The sequence below is a fragment of the Podarcis pityusensis genome, assembly GCF_964106645.2.
Source record: "Podarcis pityusensis genome assembly, chromosome: 2".
Taxonomy (NCBI): domain Eukaryota; kingdom Metazoa; phylum Chordata; class Lepidosauria; order Squamata; family Lacertidae; genus Podarcis; species Podarcis pityusensis.
Window position 1 is genome coordinate 35,414,227 of NC_138029.1, and position 25,218 is coordinate 35,439,444.

At 45.6% G+C, this 25,218-nt stretch overlaps 1 protein-coding gene across 2 annotated transcripts in view; it reads left to right on the forward strand.

Annotated features, from left to right (window-relative positions):
• MYO15B (myosin XVB) overlaps window positions 1–24,043 on the forward strand; it is an 88,596-nt gene extending 64,553 nt beyond the window's left edge. For both annotated transcript variants that reach the window (XM_080993569.1, XM_080993568.1), the window contains 18 exons: window positions 338–479; window positions 615–726; window positions 1,495–1,667; window positions 2,050–2,162; window positions 6,339–6,402; window positions 7,072–7,144; window positions 7,441–7,517; window positions 8,818–8,894; window positions 11,042–11,169; window positions 12,160–12,254; window positions 13,293–13,370; window positions 16,220–16,316; window positions 17,282–17,430; window positions 18,463–18,584; window positions 20,000–20,133; window positions 21,417–21,550; window positions 22,604–22,744; window positions 23,573–24,043. In XM_080993569.1, coding sequence (XP_080849695.1) covers window positions 338–479; window positions 615–726; window positions 1,495–1,667; window positions 2,050–2,162; window positions 6,339–6,402; window positions 7,072–7,144; window positions 7,441–7,517; window positions 8,818–8,894; window positions 11,042–11,169; window positions 12,160–12,254; window positions 13,293–13,370; window positions 16,220–16,316; window positions 17,282–17,430; window positions 18,463–18,584; window positions 20,000–20,133; window positions 21,417–21,550; window positions 22,604–22,744; window positions 23,573–23,632 — 1,969 coding nt within the window. In that variant the 3' untranslated portion in view covers window positions 23,633–24,043. The remainder of the gene's footprint in view (window positions 1–337; window positions 480–614; window positions 727–1,494; window positions 1,668–2,049; window positions 2,163–6,338; window positions 6,403–7,071; window positions 7,145–7,440; window positions 7,518–8,817; window positions 8,895–11,041; window positions 11,170–12,159; window positions 12,255–13,292; window positions 13,371–16,219; window positions 16,317–17,281; window positions 17,431–18,462; window positions 18,585–19,999; window positions 20,134–21,416; window positions 21,551–22,603; window positions 22,745–23,572) is intronic.
• The last annotated feature ends 1,175 nt before the right edge of the window (window positions 24,044–25,218 follow it).

Genomic DNA, 25,218 nt, shown 5'->3' on the forward strand with positions numbered 1-25,218 from the left:
AATATGAAACATGGCTTGGTTCAGTTGCTTGATTCATCTGGAGCTATTAACTCTGCACACTGTGGTCTGTTTTGGATGAATGGGTTTGTGTGGGAGTCATGGAGGGATGATCTAAGCAAGGGAATGGGGCAGGATAGCCTTTCCCTCTTCTTTGCATCTTCTCTCCTTGCCCATGTCTTGGCACCTTTTCTGCTTGCTATTATTTGTGCACCAACCTTGGATTTCTTTTGAGCGGCATCAAGGCAAGGAAGGTCCCAGGGGCCTTAGTGAGGTGCAGCCACTGAACTTAGCCAGGTATAAAGGCCAGCTACGAACCACATTCTCTGGGTTTTTCCAGTTATTCAGATGTGCTGTCCTTAGAGCTGATGGACCGCAATACCCTTCAGTTCTCTCTGAAGGATGAGCAGCTCATCCTTCACTCTCGAAAGGCTCGGCAGATTAAGACCATGGTGGAGCTCTTCCTGCTTGAACTGAAAAAGGTGAGAGAAAGCGCCTTCGAAACACCTTTACTCTTTGTTTAAGAAAAGTACAGGACTCACTGCCACCACCTCCAGAATAACCACACCTCCTTAATTGTGCTATTCCTTCCTCTCTCCGCTCCTCCCCGCCAAAAGGACTCCAACTACGTCATAGCTTTGCGCAGCTATGTAACAGATGACAAGAGCCTCTTGAGCTTGAAGAAAGGTGACTTCATCCAACTGCTGCGCATGGAGGGACTGGAGCCAGGTGAGAGGGTCTGGCCGTGAAAGACCACGTTATTGTTCAAAGGTTCCTTCCACATCTCCAGGTCCTTAGCAACTTGCATGCCTGCTACAGACATAGCAGCATAGTACTTGGTCGGTTAAAACATCCCAATACAAATGATTTGAACAGGGAGTGCACTGCACTTAACCAGCTGCTCAATCTTGCTCTTAAGGATCAAGCTCCAAGGAATCCTGGTCTTCCCATTTGCAGCCAGAGTGAGCTGTGCACAGCATGGATTGGCTAATCCCTGTGATACCATCTCCATTCTGCTTCAGAGAAGTTTTTCATAAAATTATCGTAGGTTTGGTTGTTTTCAAAAGGAGGTTAGAAGCCAGCATTCACTTGAATGACTCTGCAGTCCTGTGCTTTAAAAAACCTAAAACTTCCCAAAAAAAGGGCAGACATTCCCCTAATTTCCCCCCCTGAAAGCGCCAGACAGTGGGGGTGGGGGAAACAAGACAACTGATTGAATCCAGAGTATTGATTGTAAAAAACAGAAGAAAGGAAAAGGAAGCCAGAATTGTCCTGCTGATACAAAATTCAATTACTGGGTGCTTTTATTTTATTTATGTTCACCTGTGTGCATCCATTCATAACAATATATTAAACATATGTGTGAAATGCAGGGTTTCATAAAAAAATACAGGCTCGGAATCAACTTAGCTAGAAGCTGGGTATAGAAAGGGAAGCTTCATAAGCAGCCCCGTCCGCAAATGTCCAGATGTGAATTTCAGCCTCTTATCCCCACAGGCTGGCAGTTTGGCTCCGTCAGAGGTCGCTCTGGCCTTTTCCCTTCCAGCATGGTGCAGCCGGTGGCAGCTCCCACTTACCACAGTTTCCATCCAAACCGTACAAACCGGCAGGAAGCCGTCAGGAAGAGCCTAAGGAGAGAAACACAGCTGGAGAGAAACATTAGCAAGGAGGTGAGGCAGGCTGTGAGGAGGAGGAGGAGGCGGTGGCAAATGATTCTACAGTTTCTCTCATGGGTGGGGGAAAATACTCTGGCAGGGAGTAGGGCCTGTGGATTTGAGAGGTCTGTGAGGAAATACAGAGCTCCAAAAGAGTTCTGCAGTGGGAGAGAAAGGTTATTTGGACATGTGTGTTTTTGCTGTTGGAAGCATATGTAGACTGCTGTTAATTATAATTATTTGCTTATAGAAATATTTATTTATGATTTGCTTAGTTATAAAATAATTACTTATGTACTGCTATTCATTTTTTAAAAATCAGAGCAGTTTTCCCAACAGTTATACATAAAACCTGAAGTGATGTTTATATGAAGGTTTTCTCTTCCTGCCCCATCAGAACTTGACCTCCAGCCTGGAGTCAGAAGTCAATAGTACAACAGCCAGCACTCCTCCTTGCAACTATACTATGACGGAGTTTGCCGCAACACACTTCCAGGAAGCCCAGTCCGCGTGAGTAATATGTACCAGAGGTCCTTAATTATTGTGGGTGCTTCTAGATTGGTATTTGTTATGGGATGGTTGCTCCTCATTTATGCAGCTTTTTCACACATGGTTGGCATCAAAACACTAGCCAGTACTCCCAATCCCATTTAATATTTATTTATTTATTTATTTAAAATGGGATTAAAATATTTTAAACGAATAACACTCTGCTGACCTCCCCTCTCTCTATTTCCTTTATACAAGAGGTAGGGAACCTTCTTTCCCGCGAAGGACCTTTGACCAATGGGAAAATTCAACTGGAGGTCACAGCCAATAGCAGGCGAAGCTAAAGGCAATGGTGGGTGGGCTCCCAGCTGAAAGTGGGTGGGAAGAGGGCCAAAATTGAGTAGAATTTGCAGCAAGACTGCAAGATGCTGTAGCTTTGCTCTTTCTTTCAAACTGCCACTCCATCTCTGAGGGCTGCCTGACATTAGGCTGCAGACCACAGGCTCCTTACCCCTCCAGCTTTATGCCAAATTTTTGTCCCACTTCCACATAGGAAGTTGTATGCAAAAGAGTTCCCAAGGAGGGCATGTCCTTTGGCAAGGTCTTTGCCCCCACCCACCCCAAATTTCTTTGGGCGCAGATATTCTTCCTCTCCCTTCCTGGCAACCTTCTCTGTACCCACTTATTTTAGGTTACTAATATTTCAGAATATGTAAGCATGTGGAATGGTTTGAGTTTGCAGTATAGTAAGCACATAACTGCAAACTCAAACCATTCCATATGTATAGTAAGCACATAACTGGGACGCGGGTGGCGCTGTGGGTTAAACCACAGAGCCTAGGACTTGCCGATCAGAAGGTTGGCAGTTCGAATCCCCGCAATGGGGTGAGCTCCCGTTGCTTGGTCCCTGCTCCTGCCAACCTACCAGTTTGAAAGCACGTCAAAGTGCAAGTAGATAAATAGGTACCGCTCCGGCGGGAAGGTAAACGGCGTTTCCGTGCGCTTGCTCTGGTTCGTCAGTAACAGCTTAGTCATGCTGGCCACATGACCCGGAAGCTATCTGAAGACAAGCGCCAGCTCCCTCGGCCTGTAAAGCGAGATGAGCGCCGCAACCCCAGAGTCCTCTGCGACTGGACCTAATGGTCAGGGGTCCCTTTACCTTTAAGCACATAACTTACGCAGGGGTTACACTCCAGGGATTGCTCCTAAAGCCAAAATCATAGAATTGTAGAGATTTTTTGCCCACAACCCTGAGATTAAGAGTCTCATTCTCCTATACCTGCGGGTGTAGGCTGGTATACATATAATAAAATAATGATGATGCTCTGCCGAATGAGCTATACTAGGAGCAATCATGTATAGTCAAAACACATTGGGTGCTATGGCGGGTGGGATTGCCAAAGTCTTCCCCCCCTAGACTTCTGCCTCCTTTTAAAAAAATAAAAAAATAAAAGTTTTCCAAGCACGTAAAGCTGAATGCGCACATTAAACACATGTAAGTTGCGTGGTTACTGTATTGCCCTAGGGCCTTTGAAACAAGAAATGTACTGTTTCTAGTGATAGCACACACACACAAGTGGAAAAACATTGATGAGAGTAGGAGACTCACTGGAAAAAAGAAATTTCAGAGGTAAGAATACTTCTAGAACCTTCTTTTTCACACAGATAACCTGAAGAAAGCTGAGCCTGCTCCTCTCCCTCTATATCATTACATGCTTTTTAAACCAACTTCATATCAAATTGGCAGCCGAACACTCACTTGTGTCTCTGGAGATATCCATGGAACAGCTACCCTATCAGCAATGAATATTATAACAGCCATAAATAATATCCTCTGAACACCCCTTCTGTAAGAGAGCCACTCTTACATTTGTGTTTGGGAGCTGGACTACTTGGACAAGAGTTTGGAAGATAATGACTGCATTGCCCATTTGAGAATTCATTTGCTACGCTGTCAAAATGAACAGAAAGAAGCTCCCATATGATGCTTTTCAGCTGACGGTATATAACCTCTCAACTCCCGTGAATACTTCCAAACTCTAACAAACACTTTTGGAAAGAATGTGGACAAATGGGCACCTACTTCCACCTTTGGTGGGAATGCCCTCCTTCAATACAATGATTTTGGAATGTCTGCCAGAACAGTTGCTCTCCAGGCCACGTGGGGCCTCCAAAGCGATGCTAATGAATTGTTTTGAACACAGTCATTCTGGTGGTTTGGATAAAGACTTCCATAAACAACTACATGACAACAAAATGATGACTAGTGAGGAAGTGGAAGCATATCAGCAATAGAGTCGCCATCCATCCAGATTTCCCTGGACATATCCAGAATACTGCAGTCGGCAGCAGTGTCCAGGCGGAAATCGGGAAGAAAAAATCTGGGGAAATCCAGACTTATGGGAGTGTATGCTGTTTTTGCCGTTTCCCCACAAAAATAGCTTGAAAGCCCTAGTCAGCAACCTTCCCAGAAAAGTATATTGATAAGGTATGGAAAATACTGGCTACATGCTAAATTATCCATCTATTACTTCAGGTAGCAAGGAATCTCACTCAAAAGAAAAGTCCTCTGACCCCATGGTTTCGTTTACGTTTCCTTTGCTAAGTCCTAGGCCATGAGCACATTCCCTTAAAATACTAATGTGTATATTTAATTTGATGCATTCCGTAGAATTTATCATGCCACATCTTACTAGAATTCTCAACAAAATCCCAGGAATCGTGCAAATTCTTTACTATTCAGTTTCTATTTCTTCGCTCCATTTCGTTTACTGAAATCCCTCTTGCTATGCTGTAATGATGTGCTGAATTTTTTTTGTGAGTTCAGTAAACCTAAATAAAATATGGTTTAAATTATTTTTCTTGGAATATAATCAAATTTTACAGATAGCATTTGATCTGCCTTTTGTATATTTCCACACACATGTCAATAAAATCATGTTTAAAAATTCTTCTAACTTTTCTAACTTGCCTGCATTTGTGTTACTGTGATGAGGGGGTACCAAGATCTAAAGGAGTTGTGCTAAGATAGCATTACATTTTCTGATGACAAAATTTCCCTGGGTGGGACCTGTCTGACATTTTCTTTCATACCACTTCAAAGGAAAGTATGGGCATCATGGGATATTAAGAGGGGAGAAGTTCATCCACATGACTTGACATGTACCTCAAGTGTTGCCCAGACCAAGAGGAAAGGATTTGGAGTTACTTTGGAATTCCCCACTTCCAGGGCTGACGTTGATTAATTGATATGCATCTAAGTTATGCAACATCTACCCTCTTCCTAGAAAGGGCTCTCTTTTCTCTTCATGCCATCCATTTATTATTGTAGACTGGGGAACTGTGAAGTTTCCACCACAGCAAACAAAGAACCTTCAACTCACTCTTGTTGTTTTTTATCATTGTTTCCCAGACCGCTGGTAGTCCATGGACTGCAGCTTATGAATCACTCCTGGAAACAGATAAAGCTGCTTTATACCATTTCAGTCTCTGTCCTTCTAACAAAAGACTGTCAATGCCTGGAGCAGGGAACCTCAGGCCTTGTGAGGGGGCAAGTTACTGGCACTCCAGGACCAATTCTCAAGGCTCTCCCTGGGCCATATGCCTCTGCTTCACATCCCAAGTGTCTTTGCCTGGCTGAAATGTGTGGTTGAACTCAGAAAAATTGGATGAAGGATTCAGAGGGCGCTGTGTGTGTGTGTGTGTGTGTGTGTGTGTGTGTGTAGAACCTAGCTTGCTGTAAAATTGTAAAACCTCCATTCATTGCTCCACCCACTTTTGCCTTCGGTCTCATCCACTAATGGCATGTGATGTTTAGGGAAGCTTTTAATGTTTAATAGGTTATTGTATTTTAGTGTTCTGTTGGAAGCCGCCCAGAGTGGCTGGGGAAACCCAGCCAGATGGGCGGGGTATAAATAATAAATTATTATTATTATGTGGCCCTTGGAAAGTTGCCCAAAAGGGAATGTGGCCCTCAGGCTGAAAAGGGTTCCTCACTTCTATATTCACCTGTTCCAGACCTTCAGGGTCACCTGATACCAAATAAATCTAGGAGATTCCAGGGATAGAACCTGCAACCCACATGTGCTTTGCCACTAAGCTAGACTGCAAAGCAGCTGGAGAGTAGGGCATATGTCAGACCAGATTCTTGAATGCTTTTTTCTCCTGGGTAATACCCTAATCTTCTGTCTCTGCTAGGCTGGGATGGAAGGGGATGAGTGCTGAACAGAAGGACCCAGCTCTCATGGTTCAGCATACTAAGGTAAATCAGAGGGAGAGGGGAGTCATCTCTGGGTAGTTCCTTTATCACTTGGAATGTGGATAGTTGAAAGCTTGCCTTTTGGAAGTCAGTGCTGAAGTATCTGATGGTGCTTGTTACATGGGTCACCAGGCAGAGGGCCTTCTCGGTATTGGCACTGGCCCTGGGGAATGCCCTCCCATCAGAGATCAAGGAAATAAACAACTACAGTGGTACCTTGGGTTACAGATGCTTCAGGTTACAGACTCCGCTAACCCAGAAATAGTACCTCAGGTTAAGAACTTTGCTTCAGGATGAGAACAGAAATCGCATGGTGGCAGCGCGGCGGCAGTGGGAGGCCCCGTTAGCTAAAGTGGTGTCTCAGGTTAAGAACAGTTTCAGGTTGAGAACAGACCTCCGGAACGAATTAAGTTTTTAACCCAAGGTACCACTGTATCTGACTTTTAGAGGACATCTGAAGGCAGCCCTGTTTAGGGAAGTTTTTTGTGTTTGATGTTTTATCGTGTTTTTAATATTCTGTTGGGAGCCACCCAGAGTGGCTGGGATCGAAATAATAAATTATTATTAAGAGTGTGCACACTTCTACTAGACCCACTTGAACTTTGCGCTGAGGGTGTCAGCTGCCTTCTTGGGCTTTGCCTCTTCTTGACTGCTTGTATTCTGACCTCACAGGAACCAATCAAAGAATCACTCCTGTTCTACTCTGATGGCAAGATGAATGACCTGGCTACGAAAAATTTTCTGAGTAAGTGGTTTTTCCTTGTGCTAGGTAATGGGGGAGGTGGCAGTGGCTGTGTTTCCAGAGCTCTGGGATAGGTCTCATTTATGCGGTTCTGGCACCAGGGGAATGGCCTGAGAGCATTTCTGCTTCTCCCCTAATGGGAGAAACCATTATCCAGACATTTGACTTTCCCCTTGGTTTGTCAATATTGGCAGAAACGGAGGCTACAATTTTCTTAATTTCACTATTCCCAGTGCCTTTGTTTTCCTTTTCCTGTTCTGAAGTAGGAGCAGAGATTAATGCTAGCTCCTGTTTTGCAGCTCTGATGAGATTCATGGGAGACCAGCCAGGCCTCAAGAGCAAAGATGAGGTTGATTATGTCTATGAAATCCTCCAGGTTTGTGGCTCTTTTTATGATGGGCTTGCGTGGGTGATGGCGACCAGAATGGGCTAATGTTTGGGGAAGGGAAGATCACAATGTCTCCTAAGTGCTCGACTCCTATAAGGATGGGAAGTAAATAATCTGTCGATAATGAGATTTTTATCCTGCCTTTCTGCTTCAAACAGGGAGACCCCTACATCATTAATTAAAAAAACAACAACCCCTCAGAGATAAAGCAATTTAAAATACACAATATGGGAAGCCGAAACAGAACAGCATCGGGGAGCAAAGTAAAAAGTAAATAAAATAAGCTAATCAGGAAAGTGCCATTGCATTCAAGTCCTGCTTGTGGGTTTCACATAGGCATTTGGTTGAGCACTGAGAGAACAGGATGCTGGAATAGATAGGCCATTGGCCTGATCCAGCAAGCGATTTTTAATTCTTATGTCTGGCCAAATACCTGCTGATGAAAGGGAAGGAAAAGCTGGAAGATACCAAATGCAGGTGAGTGTTGGAGGGACCGTTTAGATCAGGGGTCAGCAAACTTTTTCAGCCGTGGGCCGGTCCACTGTCCCTCAGATCTTGTGGGGGGCCAGACTATATTTTGAAAAACATAATGAATTCCTATGCCCCACAAATAACCCAGAGATGCATTTTTAATAAAAGGACACATTCTACTCATGTAAAAACACGCTGATTCCCAGACCGTCCACGGGCCAGATTTAGAAGGCAATTGGGCCGGATTCGGCCCCCAGGCCTTAGTTTGCCTACCCATGTTTTAGATGCAACGTGCTTATTGAGCCAAATTATTTTCAAATATTCTGGTTTAGGGGGTGCTATCTTAAGTACAACCCAATCAAATCTTTGGACTCCAAACCACTGCAAAATTATTCTGACCATCGTCATCTTAGACCAGTCAAGCTAGAGGCATCTCCTGGGACAGTGAGTCCCACATCCTTTGCACTGCATCAGAGAAGGCCCTTTCCTCCCGTGTTCCTACCAACCACGACTTCATGGGACCCACAGAACAGCCTCCTTCACTGACCTCAGTGGATGGGCGGGATTGCCTGGGAGGAGTTGGGTAATATTACCAACCCACTGATGGCTGCCTTGGGGGAAGAGGTGCCAAGTAGGGATCAGCTTGAGAAAGACAGGCCCTCATTAACCATCACCCCCCTCTGTTGACCCCTGCATTGCCCAATTCCATTCAAGATGATAAGTCAGGAAGCAGTACGGAGGTCTTTCTATTCTGTGTAAGTTACGGATGTTCCGAAATGTATCTGCTTTTCCTCTTATGCTTCCCTGCCTTGTACAGCTGTGCAAAGAGAAGGAGAATCTGTGTGACGAGGTTTACTGCCAGGTCATCAAGCAGATCACGCGGAACCCCAGTCAGTAAGTACCTCTGCATGTGTGTCTGTGGGCAGTGGGAGCTCTGAAATTGAAGGAATAGGGGAACATGGGTGGGGATAATTGGGATGTCAGTGTGAAGTGTTAAGTAAGGGAGCCTCTGCTAGAAAAGAGGAGATGTAGCTGTTATTTGAGTGAAAATTTCATCATTAGAAAATCAAGATCTTTTGGTGGGTGGGTGGGAGTGAACCCTAATGATGCATTTTTTTACATTGATTTAACTGGCTGTTGGCTCCAATCTATTTAATTTTTTTGCCAAATTGGAGTGGTGGAAGAAAAGCAGAGATCTGAGTAATGGATTACTGATGAGCCCCAGCGCTGAGGCTCTGGGCATGAACCGGGTGTTGGATTTTAAAGGAGTTGTTTATGTATCTTGCAATCCTCACCCCGCCTTTCTTCAAAGAACCTCAAGTTGGGGTCCTTGGGCGTCCGTCCCCCCCACTTTATCCTTACAACAGCCATGTGTAGTTAGTTAGTCAGTATGAGATATAGGGACTGGCCCATGGTCTAAGCACCATAGCCTAGCTTCTACAGCACACTAGCTTCAAAAAGTAATAATAATGAAAATGTTCTAAACCAGAAGTGCAGGGAGTCCTTTCCAAATATTGTCTGGCTTCTATACCTGTAGCAATACACTTGCACAACTCCAGCTCTCATCAGCCTAAGTCAGGCATGTCCAAAGTCTATTTCAGGGGCCTAATATGGCCCGCCGGTTGGTTTAATCCAGCCCTTCACTTCATCAAATGTGGCCCTCTTTGAAAAAAAGTTTGGACATCACTGGCCTAAGTCAACATGACCAGCAACATCTGAAGAGTCCCCTTTTCATGGAAAAGTGTTGGTTTTCTCTGTAACCCTCTTTGGGCTTTTATTGAAAACAAGATCACAAATACTGAGGATTCCACAAATTCAGCACTAGCCTGCCAGGTTCCCAGGCATTGTGGCTGCCCATTCAGCTGCACTACAGAAATGTCAGGGTTATGTAGCTCTCGTTTATGGCCTGTTATAAATCAGGACTGATCCCATTCATGTGACGGGAGGAGTCAGTGAGAGAGCAGTCTAGCCTCAGATATCAAGTTGGGACTATGGTATATCCTCCCGTCCCTCTGCTGTCTTCCTCGCTGTCAATCATGGACTGTATTTTCATCTTCTGAGGACTGTAGCTGTGGGCTTGAATAAAGGGAATTGTAATGTTGAAGTCAGGGCTTAAACATATTTATTTATTAAACTGCAAACTGCCCATCTGTAGACCTCAGGGTGGTTCACAAGTAAAAAACACAACATACACACTCAAAACAAAACAATAACCTCCCCATGTGTTGATACAGTGGCTTTTGTGCCTTCCATCTGCCTGCCTCACTGCTGTGAGGCTGTAATTGCCCCTTAGGATCTTTGTATTGAATCATAGCCTTTGAAAGTCAAGGACCTTAAAGTGTTGGTAAACACCTGTGCTGTAAACACCTGTGACTTCTTTGGAGCAGCTGCAGGGTTCATCTACTTCAGGCTCTTTGCTCTTCTTCAGGGAAGATGCATTTCTTATGAACTGAGCAGGTACATGGAGTACCTTAAAGGTAATGGGACCCCTGACCATTAGGTCCAGTCGTGACCGACTCTGGGGTTGCGGCACTCATCTTGCTTTATTGGCCGAGGGAGCCGGCGTACAGCTTCCAGATCATGTGGCCAGCATGACTAAGCCGCTTCTGGCAAACCAGAGCAGTGCACAGAAACACTGTTTACCTTCCTGCTGGAGTGGTACCTATTTATCTACTTGCACTTTGACATGCTTTCAAACTGCTAGGTTGGCAGGAACAAGGACCGAGCAACGGGAGCTCACTCCATTGCGGGGATTCGAACTGCCGACCTTCTGATTGGAAAGTCCTAGGCTCTGTGGTTTAACCCACAGCGCCACCCGCGTCCCATATGGAGTACCTTAGACACACATAATCCGCCCCTCCCCCCACTCCTTGGAGCTTCTCATTTCCCCATCTTTCCCTTCCAACTTTTCTCTTTTCTCTCCCCCTCAGTCCTCCTTTCTTCCTGGATCCTTAGCAGCCCACCAGAAGTTGTCTTTTGTCTAATCCTGCTCTGTGCTCTGCCCAAGGGAACTATACCCCATGTTTTTCTCTGTCCTGCAGAGAGAGCTGTCTCCGTGGCTGGAGGCTCCTGGGCCTCTTGACTGGATACTTCCTCCCTTCCAGCATTTTGATGCCATATGCCACCAAATATTTGCAGCAGGCCAGCTCTGACCCCAGTTCCAGCACAGGTATCGTCTGCCTCCCACCCTTGGGGCCATATGTGCTGGCTTCATTCAGCACCAAGGGAAGCGTGAGGGAGAGCAAGAAGTGGCTCTTACTTCACTCCTGGAGTGGTGGTCTTGGGAGGGACTTTGCTGACTTTGAACTGAGGTCACACCACCTGCAGGATTCCATAATTCAACAAGATTCCATACATGTGGCTGTTGTCTACACAATGTCTCCTCAAGTTATGATAGCCAGGAACTCCGAACTCTGCTTCAGTAAATTATATGAGCAGTAGGCCCCAGCCCTTGAGGCTCGGCTGGTAGGGATATGAACATAAGAATAGTCTGTTGGATCAGGACAATGGACCATCTAGTACTCATAGTGGCCAACCAGATGCCTGTGGAAACCAGGGAGCAGAATATGAGCACAAGAACACTCTCCCTTCCAGTGGTTTCCAGCAACTGGTATTCGGAAGTATTATTAAATCCAACTGGAGGCATAGCATAGCCGCCATGATAGCCCTCTCCTCCATGAATGTGTCTAATCCTCTTTTAAAACCATCACCCTCAGGGTACTACCTTCCCAATTGAAAATTGGGTGGGTAAGGGCTAGAGTAGGAGGCCGTAACAACTATAATGGACTTGGACCATCCTAAAAGGTATGGAAAGAATCCATTGGCCTTCTTTGGTCTGTGATAAGTTAATGAGGCTGGCTGTGAAAGAAGCAACTCAAAAGCTTCATTGAATTTAGCTGAGGGGTTTGGTGGGATCTTCCCAGTGCTGGGCACAGTATCACCGACTGCCTCACTCCCGTGTGGTTCTTTGGACTTCCCTTCATTGTCACAAGGCAAGGGATATCCTAAAGGGTTGTTGGGGCTCCAGTTTTCACACCAAATCGGGGGCTAAATTCAGAATCCCAACTGAGCAGAGTTCTCTAGCTTGTAGTAGTCGTAAGGCAACACTCGTAAGACTCGTGAGTGACAAGCTCAGCCCTTTGCCCTTTCTCAACCACAGAAATAGCCAGGATTTGCCAGAGCAACCTGAGGAAAATGGTCATGTACGGAGGCCGTCGACACTTGCCGTTCCGTGTGGAGACTGAAGCGCTTCTGGTAACTGAGTGAAATATGGTTGCAGGAGGTCGGGTGTTGAAGGGGGTATTCTACCATTTGGGTTGCTAAGGCAAGTCCCTGAGACAGCAAATATTTGGGGCTAGGAGGTATGTGCCAGTACAGGAACTGTGGAGTGGACTTTCCTTGATGCAGGGCTGTGCCTGGACATTTTGCTGCCTGGGGCAATGGACAAAATAGTACATACAGGCACACATTACACTTAAGAGGCAAACAGTTGAATCTTATTTCCATACTGGCAATGGAACAGTATCCCCCACTACACTTGAGGGAAGAAGGACAGTTTAAGGACAGGCTGTGTGGTACTTACAGCATGGTGCTCCCTGCTGTGTGAGGCAGTCACCTCACTCTGGTTAATGGGAGGGCCGGCCCTTGCTTTATGTGCTGCATGAACGGGAACTCTGTGGATATATACGGGAAGGAGACAATATTCAGCAAGGGAGAAGAGGAGTCGATTATATACTGGTTGAGATTGTTCGTGAGGGGTTACTAGCGTCTGACTGGGAGGTTGTGAGCCTACATGTGTGTTTATAAAGGGGAACTGAGTTTCCTTTGTGGATGGGATTTGTGAGGAGAGGTGTTAGCGATAGCAATTGATGTTCTGAGGAACAGACAGAATTTCTTGGGATGATGGATGTGGTTGAATCAGGATTTGAGAGAGATAAGAGCTGCCAATAGGAAATGCAAAGGGAATCTTCCCCATCCAGCTATGCTGCTCTCCCAGAAATCACAATGTGTTTGATCCATGCTGAAAATCCAGAGCATGCTTAAGTAACGCAAATATCTTCATTCATTCAAGCTATGTTCTTTAAGATATTAAAACCCCAAAGGTCACAATCAGGTCAGGTTTTTAAGCCCTATTCATTTTACTGTGAGAGTCAAGCAGATGCTGGAATCTGTAATGGAAAGCCCCAGTAGGGTTTCATAGTGATTAAATTTGCCTGGATCCTGCTCTCTGGGAAGGGGACAAAGATGTCTGTACTGGATTCTCTCAAACCCTGAATCCTTTCCCATTGGTAGAAGGGACGTGGCTCACGTCATATATCGGTCAACCTACCTGGAGGTATGAGATACAACACGAAAATCAAGACATTCACGGTGAGTCCCTCTTTGGCGTGTTCATCAGAGTGTTATGGGGTGGGGGGATTGTGCTTTGCTCGCAGCACACATTGATACTTTAGGGGGAGTATGTTACCATAAAGCACCAATGCTGCAGCACGCAAAGGCTCTAGCAGCTCAGCCAGCTGCTTGTGGCTGGAAAGCCAGACAGGATGTTTGTGACTGTTGCCATGGGAACAAAGGGGCAGTCCATTCTGTACTGAGCACCGGATGTTAGCTCAGTGTGTGTGTGTCATATGACCCGTACTGGATGTACTTGGGATGCGTTTTCTTCTTGCTGTTGTTGAGTGCAGACATGATTCTCTGTACTGATGTAAGAGGCAGAAATAAATGATGTAAATAGTTTTCTGTCTGCTTCTTTCCCCTCCCTGGGGACACCAAAGGGGAGAGAGGAAGAACGGTGTGTTCCTCTCATACATCTGAGAAGAATCGCCGGACCTCGCCTGCTTATCAGCAGAGGTTGGGAGACGCGGGGAGGTCGACAGGAATATCTGCCGGTGCCTATGCTTGTGGCACATTCCTCTGACCCAGGCAGAATTCCAACAGACAATGCTGGCCATGTCCATTTTTGGGTCGATGAGACTGACTTTTGAAATATTTCTGTCTTTTGATTTTCATCTCCCCTTACCGAGGTGACCCAGAGTAGGTCACCCCATTTTTTAAAATGCTATTTAGATACAGAGATCAAGAGAGCCAGTTCTGCACCTTCTGCCATTGAAACATCCTCTTTCTATTGCAGGGGCCTGTGGTCAGTCTCATCACCCATCTGAGCCAGGGCTCTTACGCTTGTGCTATTATTTTCTTTTATTTCCAGGGGTGGGGTGGGGGCATAGTTCAGTGTTAGAGCAGCTGCATTGCACACAGAAAGTCCCAGTCTCCAGATTCATTCCCTGTCACCTCCCGTTAAAAAAGATTAAGGTAAAGGTAAAGGGACCCCTGACCATTAGGTCCAGTCGTGGCTGACTTTGGGGTTGCGGCGCTCATCTCACTTTATTGGCCGAGGGAGCCAGCGTACAGCTTCCGGGTCATGTGGCCAGCATGACTAAGCCGCTTCTGGCGAACCAGAGCAGCGCACGGAAACGCCGTTTACCTTCCCGCAGGAGCGGTACCTATTTATCTACTTGCACTTTGACATGCTTTTGAACTGCTAGGTTGGCAGGAGACGAGACCGAGCAACGGGAGCTCACCCTGTTGCGGGGATTTGAACTGCCGACCTGATCGGCAAGTCCTAGGCTCTGTAGTTTTACCCACAGCGCCACCCACATCCCTTTAAAAAAGATTAGGTAGCTGGAAATGTGGATGGCCTCTGCCTGGAGAGCCACTGCCAGTCATGGAAGATACGTCCTGGGCTAGTTGGAGAAGTAGTCTGTCTTGGTCAAAGGCAGCTTCCTGTATTCTTCATCTCATGAACTCAATGACTTTCAAGGGAATCATAAGGGCTTGCGTCTGTACACTGTGATTTAGCCATTTCCCTTCCCAGGGAAATGGGAGTTGGGGGTTGGACGCGAGCCCGCCCCGTGCGCAGGGGTGTGGCTAGCCCCTGCATCATAGGGAGTCCCCTCCGTGTCACGCCCCCAGGCCAACCAATCCGGGCAGCCGGGGGGGGGGCATGGCGTGCTTTAGGAGTTGGTTGCAGGTGTGAGGGTATTGGCGGCGAGCCGTTTGGCTCTGGTGGTAGTTAGGCATTGGTGTATTAGATTGGAGGGGAGGGGAGGTAGAGGCCATCACCTACCCCTCCTATTTCGAGGGTATTCCATTAAAGGAATCTGGGGGGCGTGATCCTGTCGGAAGCCCAGGTGAGGGCTATGGCTATGGCACGACCCCTATCAGTAACCCTGGGGGAGCTTGAGTTGGTTTGCATCAACAGGGCTCTCCCTACCAGTGGTTAACCCTTCTGAGACTTCCTGCAGGTGGGCAGGAGTCAGGTATAATCGGCTCGGTTCCAATGCCTAAGCCAATACCACTCACATTCTGTAACCAATAAAGTTGTGGCCTTTTTTAGCCCATTAACCTAAAATACTGGTGTCAAGTGTCTTTATTCCAACAAAGGGGCGGGTTCGGGGCCTTGCCACACAACCCCCATTCTTTCCAGCAGTTCCCCATGTCCTCCCAGAGGCTGCTTGCAAAGTATCTTTGAATTTGGAAGGAGGGTGCTGCCAGAGGTGCAAGAGTGTACTCTTGAGAAGCCCTGCTGTATGCATAGAGCTCACCATGCATCAGTTTGCCACTGGGGCCTATGATGAGCAGACTGAGCATCTCCCTCTTTCCTCCATTCTCTCCCACTGATGTGAATCCAAGAGGAGCCATATCATCTTTCGGAAGCTGGCCAGATTTGCAGCTCACCTGTCCCTTCCCAAACTTACTGTTTTCTGTTTGTGGCTGAACACATCACAATGGAATTAAAACTACAGTGGTACCTCGGGTTACATACGCTTCAGGTTACAGACTCCGCTAACCCAGAAATAGTGCTTCAGGTTAAGAACTTTGCTTCAGGATGAGAACAGAAATTGTGCTCTGGTGGTGCGGCAGCAGTGGGAGGCCCCATTAGCTAAAGTGGTGCTTCAGGTTAAGAACAATTTCAGGTTAAGAACGGACCTCCGGAACGAGTTAAGTACTTAACCCAAGGTACTACTATACTGTACTATAAAATCTCGCTAGCCCTCCTCCCTCCCATCACTAAATGAGGGGGGCTGGAACTTATGCCAGCACAGGTCTTTCCCTTGTGTTTGGAAGCCCTTCCAGTTGCTTACAAATGGCTAGGATGCTACTTTTAGACAGCCAGTAGCAGGGTAAGGGCTAAAAGTATTCCTTTCCCATTTTGGTTGTAGGTTGCTGCAGACATCATGAAAGAAATCGCTGAGCAGATGGGGGTCACTGAGCCAGAAGAGATTCAGGAATTTGCCATCCTGGCCAACAAAGATAACGGTAAAGTGCCCCCATAGCAGTGGCAAATGGTCAGCTGCAGGATACTTTTCTTATACAGTGGTACCTCGCAAGACGAATGCCTCGCAAGACGAAAAACGCGCAAGACGAAAGAGTTTTCCGTTTTTTGAGTCGTTCCGCAAGACGAATTTCCCTATGGGCTTGCTTCGCAAGACGAAACGTCTTGCGAGTTCTTGCGAGTTTTTTTCCTTTTTCTTAAAGCCGCTAAGCCGTTAATAGCCGCTAAGCGCCGCTAATAGCCGTGCTTCGCAAGACGAAAAAACCGCAAGACGAAGAGACTCGCGGAACGGATTAATTTCGTCTTGCGAGGCACCACTGTATGATGAAATGTACTAAAGATGACTGCCCAACAGCAGGAGCAGGGTAGATGAGTAAATGGCACCCTAATCAAGACAAGATGGGGATATTTGCGTGGGTAGTTTGTTGACTAGCATGACCTGGGTGGACTCGCATCCCTCCTAAGACCATCAAGTGCCCACCAGCCCAGGAATGCCAGTATGCAGAGAGAGAGAGGCAGTGTGAATTACTTCTCAGACTGCGTAGCTGGCCCAAGGTAAGGGGTGGCTTATTGAGGCTGTACTGATGGAGGGCTTCCAGATCCTTCCTATGATGGCACCACTAAATGAGAGTGAATTTAGATCTTTTATTTTCATCTTAAAAACACCACCAAAACCTTCAAGGTTCTAATGGGGACAGATGGAGACATAGGTGCAGATTGTATGAATGAGATGTAGTAGCCGTTGTTGACCAGTACGTTTCACATGAAATCGCCTTGTGCAGGAATGTGCAACACTGTGCCGTTAGGGCTGAATCCTGGGGAATAAGGTGCCTTTGATTTGACGGGGGAGAGGATGACTTGAAGCGCCACATCCTGCTCTCTCTGCTTTACTTAGAAGTGGGGGTGATGTTCAGGTGAGCAGGGTTGTGTCTCTTGTTTTGCCATGCAGGTAAGATTGTACGTCCCTTGCGCCAGACTGAGTACATCCATGATTATTTGCTTGAGGGAAGTTCGGTAGAGCTGGAGTTCTGCAGGATCACCTGGAGGACGCCCTTGCACTTTGAGAATGACATGTATATTAACCTTCACTTCAACCAGGTAAGCTTAAGGAGAGGCGCCTTTCTTCCTTCTGTGCGTTTTAAATTACAGTTGTAAATCTTTTAGTGGTAATGTTATCTTTTTTTTTGTAAACCGCTTTGAGTTTTTTCTGCAATCTGTAAAATTTATGTAAAATTCTGTAAATTTTATAAACAAATACATAGTTACAGGATTTCAATGGCAAACAAAGCTGCATGTCTGCCCAAAATTTTTTGAAGGCACAAACAGTGCTGAAATCAGAACTGCAGATGACCGTTCCAATGCCATTATGAGCAGAAATCACAATGAATGCACAATAAAAAGGATGTCTGAAGGAACCCTTTGCAAAAGGCTGGGGATTCCTCTGAAGATGCCGCACACATTGCCTGTGAGCGTATGGTGACATCTTGTTCCCATTAGGCTAAATTTGCTGTGACCTAGCTTGATGTTTGGGACACTTTCAGGGCATCAGCCGCCAGAATTTGCTGAATATCTAGAGTTACATAACCATTAATAGGACTGTGTTGTTCAACCAGCAAAATGCTTCCCTGCTGGTTCCTGCTCAAGGGATTGTAGGCAAAGAGTGAAGTACAATGCAATGCTCTCTTTGTTAGGAGCATCCTACTCTCGTGTAGGAACCTGGTAGAGACACATGCCCGACTGGCATGTTCTCTCCCTCCTGGTTGGTCGTTCGGGATCTTCAAAAGCTTTCTTCTGCCTGAACATCACAGTGACTGATACCAAAAGGCATTAGCACGCTTAGGGATCCGCAGAGTATTCGCAGTTTGCGTAACAGACTTCAGTAGCACAGCATTTTGGCTAATCTAAGTTTATTAGCATTCTGACTTGGCTCCATCCTCTTTCTCATCAGACAGCACAGAGAGAGAACAAAGGACAATAGTCCCACTTTACAGAACACAGTAACACAAACATCCTGTCTCCATCACTTCCCACACTGTGGAATGAAAACATACACCGTCATGTGATAGACAACAATCCCATGACTGCAGACACGGGGAATGAATCTCCAACACTCTTGTTGGTTGTTCCTAGGTGCTGCAGAATTATATGAAAGGGAAGCTGCTGCTGCCACACACCAGGGAGCTAGAGAAGCTGGTGTGTGCCTTGTCTCTGCTCCAGCACTGGGCCAAGGGAGCTGGATCAGTCCCTTCCATGTAAGTCTCCTGTTCGTAGCCTTGGGTGGTTTGTGTAGGCCAGAACCTGATGCTTGGCAGAGACATTTCCCTACGTGTGTCAAGAAGACTCAGGGAGGGTGAAGATATATTCACAAAGTCCAACCATCCTTAATATAGGCAAGACGAGGGCCCTGGCCTGATCCTCATTATTCACATCCCCCTCCCCCCAGCAGTTCTTCTTGTCTTCCTCAGAGCATGTGCATACTATCACGCTCCTAGTCCACACACTCAGAAGAGCTACGTGACTCCTCCCTGCCATTTTGGGGGTTTAGCCAATGTTGTTTAGAGACAGAGCAGGTAAAATGTCTCTCATACTTGTTTGCTAATGGTAACTGTTCCAAGAAAGCGGTAACAGGGCCAGTCTGCCCATTAGCCTCAGGCGGCTGGCTGGGGACAGCTAGAACCCAGATGTCTGAGGAATGTGCTGTTTGCCACCTCCTGTGCTTGTAGCTCGTGGCCATTGCCTGGGAAGAGTGGATCCACTATTGCCACCTGATCCTCTCTAGCCTCCTTTTCCCCCACCCTTCCAGTTGCCTCAGGCGGCGGAGGCAGGAAGGACAGTGATGGCGGAGGGACACCATTCTCTGTTTTGCCTTAAGTGGCGAAATATCTTGGGCTGGCCCTGGTGATAAGGGGACTAGGTTCTGTCACTCACTATAGGTTGTGGATGATTCTGTACTCTTACCCACTTTTGCATGCTAAATTTCAGCCCCATTATGGTTTACTTCAGGGGTGGTGAACAAGTGGCCTTCCAGATATTGAAGCACCAGATCCCATTGGTCCCAGTCAGTATGGCCAGAGCTGAGGGGTGATAGGAATTTTAGACTAGCAATATCTGGGTGGCTGCAGGTTCACCATTCTTGATTTACATGATCCATATACCTTGGGGGTGAGAGAAATGATGCAAGAGGTCCCGCTTACTAGTTTATTTCCTCTCACATCCTCTAATTAATCTACTGAACGTTAAATGAAGGCACCATTCACACAATCTGAGTACAGAGGTACATTGGTTCTCGAACGTAATCCGTTCCAGAAGTCAGTTCGACTCCCGAAACAGTTTAAAAACCAAGGCGCAGCTTCCAATTGGCTGCAGGAACTTCCTGCACTCAAGCGGAAGCCGCATTGGATGTTCAGCTTCCAGAAAACATTTGAAAACTGAAACACTTCCGGGTTTTCGCTGTTCGGGAGCTGATTTCTTCAACAACTAAGCTGTTCGAGAACCAAGTTAAGCATATTTCTTACTTGGGCCCTGTGGCAGCAGAGTTCTTTCTACTAAACCCAGCCTGAGGGGAAGAGGAAGTAGTAGTATTCTTGAATTGTTGTTCAAATATTTCTTTCCATGGAGCACAGCTATGCGTCCTAACCATACCTTTATTTTCTGATCACCTAAATAGAGAGGAACTAGTAAGTTACATCCCTGATGACGTTGCACGCCTCATCAACCCAGTGATTGTTCAAAATTCTGTCACCTATCAGCTGAAAACCACGAACCAACTTGAGCGACAGGAGGCAAAAATCAGTTTCATTGGTAAGTTCAAGTGGGCAATACGGTTGGAGCTGGTATGATCTTATTCTGTAATCCCAAACTTTCTGCCAGTTTCCTGTTGCCACATGGTATTCCTCCCAAACATCAAGGCATGGAATTCAGGAGCATACTGACATGTTTATTTTGCATTCTCCAAAGAACTCAAGGCAATTTACATGGGGTTATCTTATTTCATTCTTCAACCTAATTGTTATGAAGTACGTTACTGATTCCCACGTTACCCAGTGCTTGACTTTCAGTGAGATCTTCCCTGAGTCTGGCTTTTTTCTTTTATGTACATGTAGATTACTTGAGGGAAAATGCACACATATTGCAAAACGTGCTTTCTCTTAAGGGTAAGCATCTACAAATTATAGCGGTAAAATGGATTGAGGCATTTATTTATAGTATGTCTTAGTGCCTGTGACTTTTGCTTTTCCTTTGGTACAGCAAGATCACCTCTAGGTTCCTATAGGAGGATGGTCACAGCTTGTTCTTAGTTCTCCTTTATTACTGTTCAAGTAATTCCAAGGATATTTTTGTAAATCTGTGGATTATCACTCTTCTGGTCCCATCAATAGCCTTTTTTGAAACACACAATAATTCTGATCAGGACACTGGTCTGTAGGGTAGGCAAAATGTGAATGCAAAATGTTCACGTTTTTATGTAGCGGGACTCTTGGTGTCAGCAAAACCCAACACGAAAAGCATCTCTTATCTACAAAGAATGCCCAATCCTTCAAAACCATGATCACCATCTGCAGGATCCTTCCAGCTGAATGTAGAAATGTGGTCCCCGCTGTCGACACTTTGCAAACAGCCTTTTTTGCTGCCTCAGCTGCACTATAACTTCCAAATACTGAAAATAGGTGGCATCCAATGCATTCATCCCATTAGATTTACCCTTGCGCAATGGTATTTTCGTCCCGTACCTTCCCCAGAAGAGATGGGGTGGGGTGGGAGCTAAATCCTATGCTAACAGAACAAGGGACTTGTGTTCTATATTGGATATAAGCCACTGTGTGTGACTGTAGAACTGTACTGCATTATCAATAATGTGACAAATCACTGCTTCTGTAGTTTTTGGATATGCCAGGGTAGTTGTGCCCTCTGGCTGTGGCAGCCTTGGGAATACCAGGCACGGCACAATAGTCTTGCCTTTTAGCCATATTCTTTTCAGGAGATGGGGCAACCCCACTGCTACTAGAAAGTCAGCAGCAGCAATACAGTGGTTTGGCTTGGCCTGTGGGGTTTGACATCAAGACCGCTTCCTTCTCTTGTCCCAGAGCACGTGATCCAGCTGCCGCTTTTTGGCTACAACGTTTACACTGTGGAGAAGATCAGTACACTTGGGATCCCCACGCCTTGCTTTGTAGGAGTGAATGAGGAACACATCATTGTAGTGAATGGGAAGACCCAGGTATGGCTTTAGTAGAAATCCCTGGAGTATTAGCAGCTTACTTTAGAGTAAGTAGCAAGTGCAGGGTGCCTAATCCAGATCAGGACCATGCCGGGGGCTTTAATCCTCACCCCCCGCCCCCCATCTGCTATCCTTACCTGGTTCAGGGAGGCATTAATGCATTAAGAGGAAAACTCACATTGGTTTCAACTATAAATCACAAGTGTGGTGGACCAACATGGGTTGGGGCCTCAAAATAAGGGAGCATAGCCCTTTGCTTCCTGGGTCTGCACACAAAAAAAGAAAATTCATACAGTTGCATCTAGTTTAACTTTTCTGAAATGTTCATCTGTTTCATAAACTTAACAGTAAGAACCCTTTATGTATCTCATAACGTGGGCTCTGGTCCATGAAAGCTTCTTTAACTTCTTCAGCTTTCAAGATGTCACAATAATCCTCGTTTTTAAACAAATCAGTGAGTTTCCATGTGATTGGGCTGAATATAGTAATCAGCATGTAAATGTCATAGCTACCCACAGTGAGCCTTACCCAAGTGTGCTTTGGCAGGCTTCGTACAGAATCTGAATTAACCTTATTATTTTAATAGTACTTACAATAATTTCAATAAAGAATAATTGTGGAGAATGATGGAACAGAGTAATTTCCACAAAATTTTCAAGTTGTTCTTTTTTTTTACTATTCCTGCAGCTGCATTATGGAATATCATGAAATGGGTGTATAGAGTGGTTTACATTTTGAGAAAAGAATGTCCCTGAAAAGGCAGTTTCAGGGGGAGGGAGACTCTGCTATGAATATTTGCTCAGTTCAGAGGACTGCTGTTGAATTAGGACTCCTAAAAGGCAATTTGAAACATGCATTAAATTCTGCGAAAGCTCGTGTGGACAAAATAACAGGAATTAACTTCTCATATGATTGGCTACTTATGAGAACAGGACGCTGCCATGAGATGAGTCACTGACCTGATCCAGAAGGTGTTCTTAATAGTCATGCTGTGCTTTTGATCCTCCACTGCAATATACGTGTCCTAACGGCAGTTTCCCTCCCTTCACCCAGAACCTTCACAGCCTCATTCCACTGGCGACGATACAGAGGATGCGGACTTTGCGCCCCATGAATGAATCTGGGCTTCCTGGCCTGGAAATTAACTACGGCTCAGCAGCAGATCCCAAAACGATTTGGTTTGAATTAAAGCAGGTAATATCCCTGGTCGTCGCCTCTTAAGTTAAAAGATCCAGATGTAATTTTTAGCTTTGCACATTTTGGGCCGTAACCAAGTTTACAGAAACAGACACAGCACAGTTGGGAGATCCGAATCTTACTAGGGTTTAGCAGTATTCTACGGCCTGAAATTAGTCTTATTTCTGTTTTGTGGCATTCCCCTAGTGCAATACACCTGCTCTTTCTACAACCAGTCGTTCAGGGCTCTTGGCAGAACTTATTTCTAGAGGTTAAAATCAAGTGAATTTCTAGCTACCCCAAGGCACTGACTGGTATGCTGCAAAGAGGTATGTTCTGCTGCTAGAAGGCAGCAACTCATGGGATTAAGGCAGAAAGCCTGTTCTGCAGCATCCCCTTTCATGCTGTATGCTTGGGGATAGGGCACATCTCTGGCCTGCAGGAAAAGAGCATAGTGAGGAGTCCTTTATCTGGAACTAAACCCACTGGTCCTGCACGTGGTTCCCTGGAGGTGCTACTGCCAACCTGTGTAGCTGAACCACAGGACAGCGTTGCTTTTGAAGCAGGAGAAAGACCGCCATATGGGAAAACAAGTTAACTACAAGGCTTTTGACTACTGCATTTTTTTTTGTTTTTTTAAAAAATACTGGCACAAGGAACACCAAGCTCTAGTAAACGAAGGCTCCATCTGGGTCTCACTTAAAATTATTTTTTTAGTTGGTGTGGGGTTCCTTTTGGAAAGTAGAGGTGCAAGCACAAAATGAAACGATTTCTCAAAATGAGGGGGAAGGAAGTAGAGATGGCAGATGAGGGACTTTTGTTTCATTGAAGTTTCTATCTTGACAGGCTAAAGCATTGTACCACACGACGGCCATCATCCTAGAAGAAACCGAATCTGAGGCTTAGTGAGTGGCAGAAATGTCTTTTTTTTGAACTCTGAAATCATAAAGCTTCATGCAAATTCTGTTCATCACAAGCATCTGAAGTAAGCACTGTTAACTTGGTTCTTGCTCTGCCTCCTAAGCCCAACCTCACTGCAGATTTTCCCTCTTTATTCAGATGCGTTTTTTTTAAAAAAAACACACGTTTAGTCTTTCAGTTACTAGAGAGCAAAACTGGCTTAACAGTTCTAGACATGCTTCTTATTACATGTAATGAAGTTCAAGGAAGGACACCGGTATTTACAGTTTGTTTTGCTCAAAGCAGATCCAGGTTTACCCAAAGCATTGCTGACTTTCACCGTTACTGGCGCTGACAAATTTACACTACCTAGATGTTCAGGTATTATTAAAGCACTGGCATTCTACCTTTACTGTCCTCAATGGCTGTCGTGACTCTCCTTGATGCTTGTTTAATTGTGGTTCATATATGTGCTCTGAGCAGCATCAGCACAAATATTCCTTATGCAAACTGGAGGGGGAGGGGCTTGATCAGCTGTGGGAGAGGGCCAGGAAGCTTGCCTCTCAGCTGATCAACCCCCCTACCACTCTTTCTTACGAGAGCCAGAGCAGTATGGGGCTGGGTGATGTTAGCTCGGCTGCTTCTTCCTCTCCCAAGGTGGGCAGGAAGATCCTTCCTTTGTATATGAGCTACTGCCCTGGCCCCTGTGTGTGATTTCCAGTGGTAAAAATAATGAGATTAAGCAGTGTAAGGTCTTTAACATTCATTTTATTAGCAGCTCACCATGAACCTTTTAAAGTAACAAACCCCTAGCTCCCAAGTGCAAGCTATTAAGAAGGGGGTCCCTCTGCCAGGCCCACCTTTGTCTAGGGAGTTTCCACTAAAGGAAAAGGTTAATGCTTCTCTAAGGCACAGAAGAAGAAAATACAATTGTAAAAAACCATAATCCCAGCAGGGAATCTACAGTCTATGCCGAACTTGGAACTATACATAAATAAAGCAGCATCTTCCTGCTAAAACCCCTGGGCAATTTTGTCACAGTAGTCTGATAAGATGACATGAGAGGCACAATGCAGCAATATGGCTTTAAGTGAATACTTGCACAGCCCTCATACCAAAGACTCTGCTGTGCAGACTCACCTCTGCCCAGTCAACTGTGATATTTGGAAGGCTAGTTCTTTTAACATCCTGATGGACAATACAAAGTGGCTAATACAAATGGCTACATCTCATATAATAACCTGTAAAGTATTTTGCATATACACCTGAAAAACATAGTTCTGCACATGCAACACACTCATGTTTTCTGCAGGTGCAAATGTCCAGGACTCCTTACCGTGCATCAAACACACCTGTCATCACAGAGCTTGTGAAGCAGCCCTAATGTGAACCTACCTGGAATCACATGTCAGTAATAAGCTATTTGCAAAGGTCTCTGATTTCTTTAGACTTACTCCATATGCACAAAGAAAAATGCAATTATACATTGCAATGGCAACAACTTTCCTGAAATACGTATTAGGCCTTTTCATCAGAAGGAGGTGCTCCTGGATACAACTGTTTACTGCAAACAAAAAACAGAATATAAAGGT